This window comes from Heliconius melpomene, chromosome 15 (genome assembly GCF_056956725.1).
Source record: "Heliconius melpomene rosina isolate 202511_hmr_F chromosome 15, ASM5695672v1, whole genome shotgun sequence".
NCBI lineage: Eukaryota > Metazoa > Arthropoda > Insecta > Lepidoptera > Nymphalidae > Heliconius > Heliconius melpomene.
The window spans coordinates 489095-497440 of record NC_140403.1 but is presented as its reverse complement, the minus strand read 5'-3'; the positions used below and the strand labels follow the sequence as shown (position 1 = coordinate 497440).

Sequence of the window (8346 nt, the reverse complement as noted above, 5' to 3'; positions counted from 1 at the left end):
AATATGTGTTATTTATTTCGGCCATCGAAAGTTGATATTTAAATAAAACTTTTGTATATTTTCCAATCATACGATTCTACAAACAAAAATGTTTGAGTAACCAGATTTTTTTATATGTACGTATAATGTTCATGTAAATATTGTGGCCCATCTGAATGTAATTTTATTTATTAATCTATAATTTTATTGTATTTTTTTCATTTACACTGTATCCCGCACACAGCAGTGTTCTTTTACACATTTATAATAATATACTTCACAATAATTATAATATACTTCACACATTTTTACAATAATTTTTAATAACAATTTTAAACTTTAAGAGTATACTTGTATATTTTATATAGATTACTTGCGTTAGATAGATTCAATGTACCTGCTATTCACTATTGCTGCTGCTATACTTACAATTATAAATATATCCTCTATAAATATATAAATATATCTGTTATAAGTTAAAAGCCGGACAAAACAAAAAACGCGAGTCGGGTTCGCCCACCAAGGGTATAAAAATTGAAAGTCTCAAAGAACTCCACCTTAAATATTTAGTAAAATTAATTGGATGACTTTTATTAATAGTAGTACTATATATTACGCATGCTTGCTATATGCGGGGTAGAGGGGGAAGCTAAGGAAGATATAAGTCGTGAAACACTTGGCAGATGGCACAGTTAAGATGTCTTATCATTTTGTTATCAAGCTCGATAAAGTCACAGATGCTCGCCGCTAAAACCAACAATACTCGTTCACTTAAAAATAAAATACAGACAACTTTTGTACAAGAGTATTTAGAATTATTAAATTTGAGGTCTCTCGCGGCGCAGGGCACAAAGTAAACGCGACAGGATGTGGATTCGATTTCCACTCGTTCCTCGCTCTGCTTAAGAGGCGGGGCATTGAGTTCTGCCACTCAACACTCTGTGTTAGGACAGTTTACACCCAATTTTGTGACACAAAAAATATAGAAATATGGAGAAATAAAAATAATTCAATTACGAGTGGGAATCGTCCCACCCTCATTACCCTTCAACGTCCTCAATTTGAGGCCATTGTTTTGTATATAAGTCAAGTTTCCAAAAAAAAAACAATATATTTTTAAAGAGTTTATCTAAATTTACTCTGTAATAACGAAATTTCATAGCTCTTAACCAGCATCGTATTTTTCAGTGTCAGTGTCACGCCGTTCCCACCACGTTGTTAAATTTATAAAATTTTTACTTTCACCTTTACTTATTTATTATTAGACCTTGAAGACAGTGGATGAGGTGAAAGAGGTATGCGTAGCGTTTGGCGCTCCGTTCTCTCCGACTACACCTTACGGATTACCCATGAAGCTAACAAAAAATGTCTTAATTAATTTTATTTCTTCTCCTTCTCTGTTAAATGAAAAAAGAGAGATGGATCTCTTTAAGTTTCTTTTAACTACTTTACCTTACACCAAAATAGGCAAAAAGAACTAGTGTCAAGACCTATTTTCCATCCGCATTAAAATTCCCCTCGATAGCGTCAAAAAAATTAATTAATTGTATCTATTTGATTTTGCACCAGCGACACTTTCTACCTAATTTTAGATACGGCTTTACGTTCGCACCGACTCGTATACTTCGAAGACATTTACGATCGCAGAGTACTCTAATCAGTAAATGAAGGAAGCACTAAAACGAAACCACCAGTAAAATACACGCATAGTTAATTAATTTGGGCTTTCTATTGATAGAAGATCGGGAAATTAAATATAACCTATAAGTTACAGAAGGAGAAAGATTCATTCATTAATTAAATACCGCTATGATGATATGTACGCCTCGGCCCATCTTGTTATAGTCGATAACCGGATAGGCAGAAGGAACCTAGTTCCGTTTCCTTGTGTGAGTGACGGAACTCACCGCCGCGGTTTGTTTTATCGCCGACAACCCTCCTGTTCAAGTTAGATACTGCCGCTGTGCCGTGGCACAGCAGTGTTTGCTATTTAGAGCCTCTAAATAGCATATTTTTTAATTCAATTTCCTAAGTAGGAGTGAAACCCATAAATGTCGCGTTTGCCACCCACACGTTAGTGCTCCTGAGCCACGTCAGCTTCATACGAGTAAACAAGTTATTTCAATAATTTAATTGAATGGCTACTTTATTTTTATTAAAACAATTTTAAACATTTTCTTCTGTTACTAATCCTAATGTTAAATGCATTTGGGATAAAAAAGATTAATTAAATGCACATTTCTTATTCAATAATGTATTCTTCTTGTATTTTTTGTCTACTATCGAGTGCGGGATTTTTAAATTTATTTTTGTTATAAATCTCCTCCTCAAGTCTTTCACAGACGCTCACAGCACTGTTACGAATTTCCAATGGTATTTCTTTAGTCACAATTTCACGAAGCAATATATTTTGTTTTGGATCCATAAGTTCAGATCGACATCTACAAGTATCATTTGTTCGTTTGAATTTACTTCTTACGTTCATTATGAAATCCTTCATATTACCATCCAGCCACTGAGTGAGGAGCCATACAGATGTATGAATACAACAAGCACAGAGTAAGATAGCGGCAGATATACTTACAACACTAAATATTATACAAAACACCGCATCCAAACATAAATCGGTGAAATCCACCATGTGTGGACATGGACACAGCTTACCACACATGAGGTCTTTTAGGAGAAGAAGATTTTGTGAAATTGTTGAACAGTTTGATTTAATCACCATTTTAGAAATATTGTCTTTTTCAACCTTTTTCTGAGTTACAACACCCAATCCAGTACTAATAGTGTAAATATCTTGCACAGTTAATTGTACTTCTAAATCCTTACATGTATTTATTTGAGAATCATAAGCTAAATCTGGTAAATCATCATTTAAACTTGCAACACAAATAGGAGTTTCTATGCATTTGCTAAGTGGTTTATCATAGTATGTTTTTCTGCCATTATATTTTACATCACAATCGATTGGAGAGCATTTGTCTAAAGAATCCTGGTCAAGAGTTTGACATACAGATGCTTTATCAATGTTTGTATAGTGTTTAAACACTGAATTACTTTTTGATTTTTCAACTACTTTAGTATCGAACGGGATATGCACATTCAACATACCCGATTTTCTAGTGCATCTATAGATAAGTGCAATGTCACAATAACCAATCAAATCGTGCTGATATATCGAAGGAAATACAAATATCAATCTTTTGCTGGCTCGTGCCTTCACTGTCTTCACTTGTGGACTATAAACATCTACTAAATCACAGCCCTCCGTATCTACGAGGCAACACTTTTTAACTTTTGAGTAAACCTTACAAGCTCCAAAAGAATTTCTATTCATAGTGTCAATGAAAAACTGAATCGCGACAGAATTTATTTGTAACGGCGATATTCCCTTATCAGCAATAGTTAGAGCAGAAGTTACTTGGTAAAGGGATATTGGATGGTACAAAAGCCAAAAAATTATAACGTCAGTCATGTTTTTGTCAAAAAGGAATATTTTTTTAAAAAACAGCCTTTAACGATAAATATTTTAATGAAAAGAAAATTGTTATGATATACGTATTTTTTTTTACTGTAATTCATAAATATGAATTACGTACACGTAGTTTACTATTTAATTATTTCCTTGATTTTTTAAAGATTGATTGATATTCCTTAATTTTTTTTAATAATAAATATTAATTAATAATATATATTATTGAAACTAGTTCACTTACGCCCAATGTTAATAATGTATCTCCTATCTCCAGTTAACGTCAATCTTGTATTGTTCGACATGTCTATCCAATCACTAACCTGCATGCCGTCCTCCATCTCTGTATATTTCAATCTATGGTTGCAATTTATGGATTAGGATTGATTATTAACATTGGGCGTTAGCAAATATATTGAACTATTGTTCGTTTCCACGAGCTGCAAGTGCGGCGCCAGGGGAATGTATCTTTACACATTGTTAACTCGCGACACGTAATTTTTTGATAACAAAAATTAAAAACAAATAATAATAACAATTTCTATCATTTACTTGTCGCTGTACTCGTATTATATTATTTTATCTATTTTCTAAGATATTCATCATAAATTATTTCATTGATCAGAGTGTGATTCTGCGAGTCAGGCATACTCGTATCGTCGGCATATTCATTAGTATTAGATCTTTTTTCTTCAATTTTTTGTTCAAAACTGTCCATATTTCTTACTTTTTTCTCACAGAGGAAAGCTATATTCGCTGAGCAAGGTACTGCGACCTGTTCTCCTCTCATGGTTATAGCACCACAATATTTATTTTGGTTCTTCGAAAGACCATTTAAAAATGGGTATAAAGGTATAGACCGTACTTCAGAGTTATTATTAAAACTCTCTGAAACAAAAAAATATACATTGTTACTTTAAATTTAGTTTTAAATTAGAAATAAATATCTAAAAAGCTGGCGCTCGGAGAAATTAAGTAAATGTTTCATTTTCCCGCTCTGGCATTCGAATTCGGAGAACAGAATGTCTTGACATTGTCTTCTCGAAACTATTAACCTAGTATTAAAACAGTCCGTTCCCCAATTAATGCTGAATTCTGGAGGCATTGTTGAGTAGTGGAGTTTCATATTACTTACCATGAATTGCATGGAATATCAGGTTTCCTTTCAAATCTATAAGGCCAATGTTGACGACACCCTTAGACACACTCATTATGTGACTAATATGGTTTTGAAAGATATCGATAATGAATGGTAATTCATCGTCGCTGTTAATTATCGCCAAGTATGCCTGTTCTTGAGAACAAATTTTAAATGCATCGAACCAAGTTACTCTATCTGTATGGAACTTGTAACAGCTACCGGTTCTTTCGTTCAATATGTATTCTGTTGAAGAAATAACCTATGTTAAGTTTGATTACTTATATAATTATATACTACAACTGTCGCGTTATAGCCACAACAGCCTAGTGCCTCTATGTGCCTCCAAGACGGCCTCATTAAAATAAAAGATAATGTTAACATTATTTCGTATAATACAGAGAAGTTTATTAGGTATTGTATATGTATTTGGGTCCACGATAAAAACAAACATATTTTGGAGTACAGAAGTTATACGATGGTTCCATAGCAGGTCTAGGTCCAGCAAACACTGGCTCGATACAAATTCTAATGCGGGAACAATGCGACGCGTAGGTACGTTGCTCAGAATATGGCGTCAGCATTGCCACCATAAGCAAGCACTGGAAGGAACTGAAAATAATTAAGACCTAATTATTAAATTACAAGAAATTCACATCACCTGTGTCAGTAGTTCCGCAGGAAGTCAGTTGTTGATTGTCTCTCTTGTAACACATGTATGGGTAATTCTCTATACAGCTGACGCTTATGAGTGATCCAGCGTTTAACACTGAACATTGATGCATATCGCTGTTGATTTGACTTATATCTATATGCATCAACTCTTCTATTGGAACACCTGAAAATATATGTATACATACATATATGTATTTAAAAATAATGTTTAATTATTTGTTTGATTACTTATATCTTTTTACCCAGCTGGGTCAGCAAAATAAATAGAATATAATTACGTAGCTATCACCAACTTCTTCTACCCTTAACTAACACTGTTTCCAAAGGTTAACTAAAGTTCCCCTTCAATTCCCACCCTAGAAAACTAGAAAAATTACCTTCTATTGTATGCCACCAGCCGTTGACGTACGTTGCATGTACTCCGACGAAAATTTGATCGATATTATAAGATCTTGAGTAAGATTGTAGTGCGTCTTTCATTGGAGTGTTCGAAGGTGACGCCAAAATTGCACCTAAATTAAGTAAATTATTAACGGTTCATTTCCACTACTCAAAAATTCTATAAAACTAAAAGTGTTTTCAATGACATGTCATATTAACCAACTAAGGAGAGACGAGGTCATGCCAAAAATTTGTAAATTGATAATGATACACTTTATAATACATCATTACATCATAAATCTTATATATATATATATATTTTATAGTAAAAAAATGAAGAAAACTCAAAAATTAAATACAAACCATATCCATACCTATATTATAAATTCGAAAGTAACTCTGTCTGTCTGTCTGTCTGTCTGTCTTTTACGCCATGAGGGCCAAACCGCTAATTTAATTGTGATAAAATACTCATATAGAGATCTCTCGAGGTTCTCGGGATGAACATAGGATTCTTTCTCATATTTGTAATATTTTCGATATACCAATACCAATATATTAAAATACCAATATATTAAAAAACTTATTAGTCATAAATACATAATATGTATGTATTGCTTATTAAAATATAATTGACATTTACCTGGGGCTTAACTCAATTGTTCAAATAAGAATATTTTTGACTAATTATGAGGCATTCTAAGTGCCCGGGGTAACCTGAGACCATCGGAGCAATGAACATAAAGAGCCACTCACCTTCCCGACGGCAGGTGTCGCGCGCGTTGTACCAACTCGCCTTCAACCTGTGCAGCTTAAGCCACACTTTAGCGTCTTCATCATATTCATAGCCGTAATGCCTAAACTTTTTTGTGTCTGTAAATATTTTTGAAGTTATAAATCTCTTGGCGCGTCAAGGAATATTAATGAAAGTTAATTTTGACCACGAAAAATTGACACCATGAAATGAGGTAGTCAAAATACTAGTTTTTTTGTACAAATGTGTGTATGTATAATATTTAAATAATTATTATTTATTTTAATAATTATTAACTAACAAGGTTATAATAAAACTCTATTTTAATGTATAAAATGCCTATTTTTTCTATTATTAGTTTTGTTTTCTCTATAAAGATAGGTTAACGACAAGAAGTATAACTTCTTACTTGTGTCGAAAAGTACACACACAGTTTTTTTAAAAACAAAAGAAGAACTAAGGAAGAAAATGAAAAGAAAAATAACATTGAAAACTGAGTGAGTTACAGGAAACGGAGGGTCTTAACATTAAGCTCCCTCTGTCTACCCTGCTACATAAGGCATACATGTTTGTTTTACTGATATAATACGTGTTAATGTTAGAGATTGGTTTTCATTCACAATTCGTAACACTGTATGTTCAGTGGCGTAACTTAACGCCGTACTTCATTTAATCACGATGAGAAAGCTTTTACAGCTTACCTGCGTATATAATTAGACAAAACACCATGAAGTATCGCAAAAACTCCATTTCACGTTATTAAGCTTAGAGATATGTCTTCCAACTGAGCCCTAGCTCTGTTTATTATATACGAGTACATTAAACACTACATAAGTTGTTATTAAAGCATGGAACTCTTATCAAAATGGTTACGATCGGGTAATACCCAATATCGCATGACCTTTTAAAATTCAAGTCATTTTCTTCATTTTAGTTTTTGTTTATTTGTGCTTATAGAGAATAACTTCCTATTGCGAATTCTGATATATAGTTTTTTTTTGTACCACGCCGGTTGTTTCAGGTCTGCAAAGCATGGAACTTCTAATACGCTGATCCACTAGGAATAAATTAATCATACTTTTCCCTTCTGTTCGCTCCCACCCATACGTGTGAATTGTCAAACATCGTGTTTGCTACAAACAAGTTTCTTTTCTTGCAAATTTCCAATATTAGTTTTTCAGCCTTACTTATTCTCTTGTCCCTATACTGACCTAGCACTCCCTCGTAACCGCTTCGTGCAGTTCTGAACCCAAAGCAGTCTCGGGTTGGTCGCCTTGTAATACGCCGCTGCACTACACCTTAACAGCCCCGGTCAGCAACTCTCTGGTACGCCGGCCCAGAGAGCGACCTGGTTCCCCGGTTCCCCGGTAAATTAGTGGTAGATTGCCCTTTCGCTTTATCTCAATCACACAAACAACATCCAAATCTCTGTCATCCATCACACCTAATAATTCAATCATCTTCATGAAAATAATTAATTCCCCCGGTGAGAATCGAACTCACACCCGTCGCGTCCGGTGGCCTCGATTCACCTAATTATGTTTATATAAATGTACCTAATAATGTGTATGTGTAGTTCGTACAAGTATAATTAACTAGTGCTAATTAATGACTGCGGGAGCCCGATAGCGACCGCAGTATGACATGTCAAATTCAATCATTCCGTAGAAACCAAACAGCTTTATGGCAAAATTGATACATTTTTAATATAAAAAATTTTTAATATAAAAAATATAAAATGAGCATAAATTCGTTTTTTTTTTATTTTTACTAAAGTAATACGTAGTATTATGTAAATTAAAAACATTATAAACTTTAAATGTTATCTTCAAGTATTCCGAGATAACCACAATAGGTTAATGAAGAGTCTTATCAATTTAGAACACTCATCTCACTTTTAGAGTAAGGAGGTCACATGTTCGATTCCCACTAAATATTTAA

At 33.5% G+C, this 8346-nt stretch overlaps 2 protein-coding genes across 2 annotated transcripts; both read right to left on the bottom strand.

Moving 5' to 3' along the window:
• Nucleotides 1–2191: 2191 nt before the first annotated feature.
• Nucleotides 2192–3732, bottom strand: LOC146531170 (uncharacterized). The gene has a single exon (XM_085198719.1). It carries the CDS (start codon nucleotides 3458–3460, stop codon nucleotides 2222–2224), a length of 1239 nt encoding a protein of 412 aa, XP_085054845.1. The 5' UTR covers nucleotides 3461–3732; the 3' UTR covers nucleotides 2192–2221.
• Nucleotides 3733–3824: 92 nt separating this feature from the next.
• LOC146531169 (secretory phospholipase A2 receptor-like) lies at nucleotides 3825–7217 on the bottom strand. The gene is made up of 6 exons (XM_085198720.1): nucleotides 7107–7217; nucleotides 6408–6524; nucleotides 5648–5782; nucleotides 5257–5433; nucleotides 4593–4841; nucleotides 3825–4345 (listed from the first exon to the last, which is right to left on the bottom strand). Exons 1-6 carry the CDS (start codon nucleotides 7153–7155, stop codon nucleotides 4041–4043), a joined length of 1032 nt encoding a protein of 343 aa, XP_085054846.1. The 5' UTR covers nucleotides 7156–7217; the 3' UTR covers nucleotides 3825–4040.
• Nucleotides 7218–8346: the final 1129 nt, after the last annotated feature.

What these genes read in the sequence shown, in the direction of transcription:
- LOC146531170 (XM_085198719.1), bottom strand. Translation starts at nt 3,460, where the DNA reads ATGACTGACGTTATAATTTTTTGGCTTTTGTACCATCCAATATCCCTT.
- LOC146531169 (XM_085198720.1), bottom strand. Translation starts at nt 7,155, where the DNA reads ATGGAGTTTTTGCGATACTTCATGGTGTTTTGTCTAATTATATACGCA. An exon ending in CGACACCTGCCGTCGGGAAG is followed by an intron (nt 5,783 to 6,407) that starts GTGAGTGGCTCT and finishes TACTTAATTTAG; the next exon opens with GTGCAATTTTGGCGTCACCT. An exon ending in CTGCGGAACTACTGACACAG is followed by an intron (nt 4,842 to 5,256) that starts GTGATGTGAATT and finishes TTTCTTCAACAG; the next exon opens with AATACATATTGAACGAAAGA.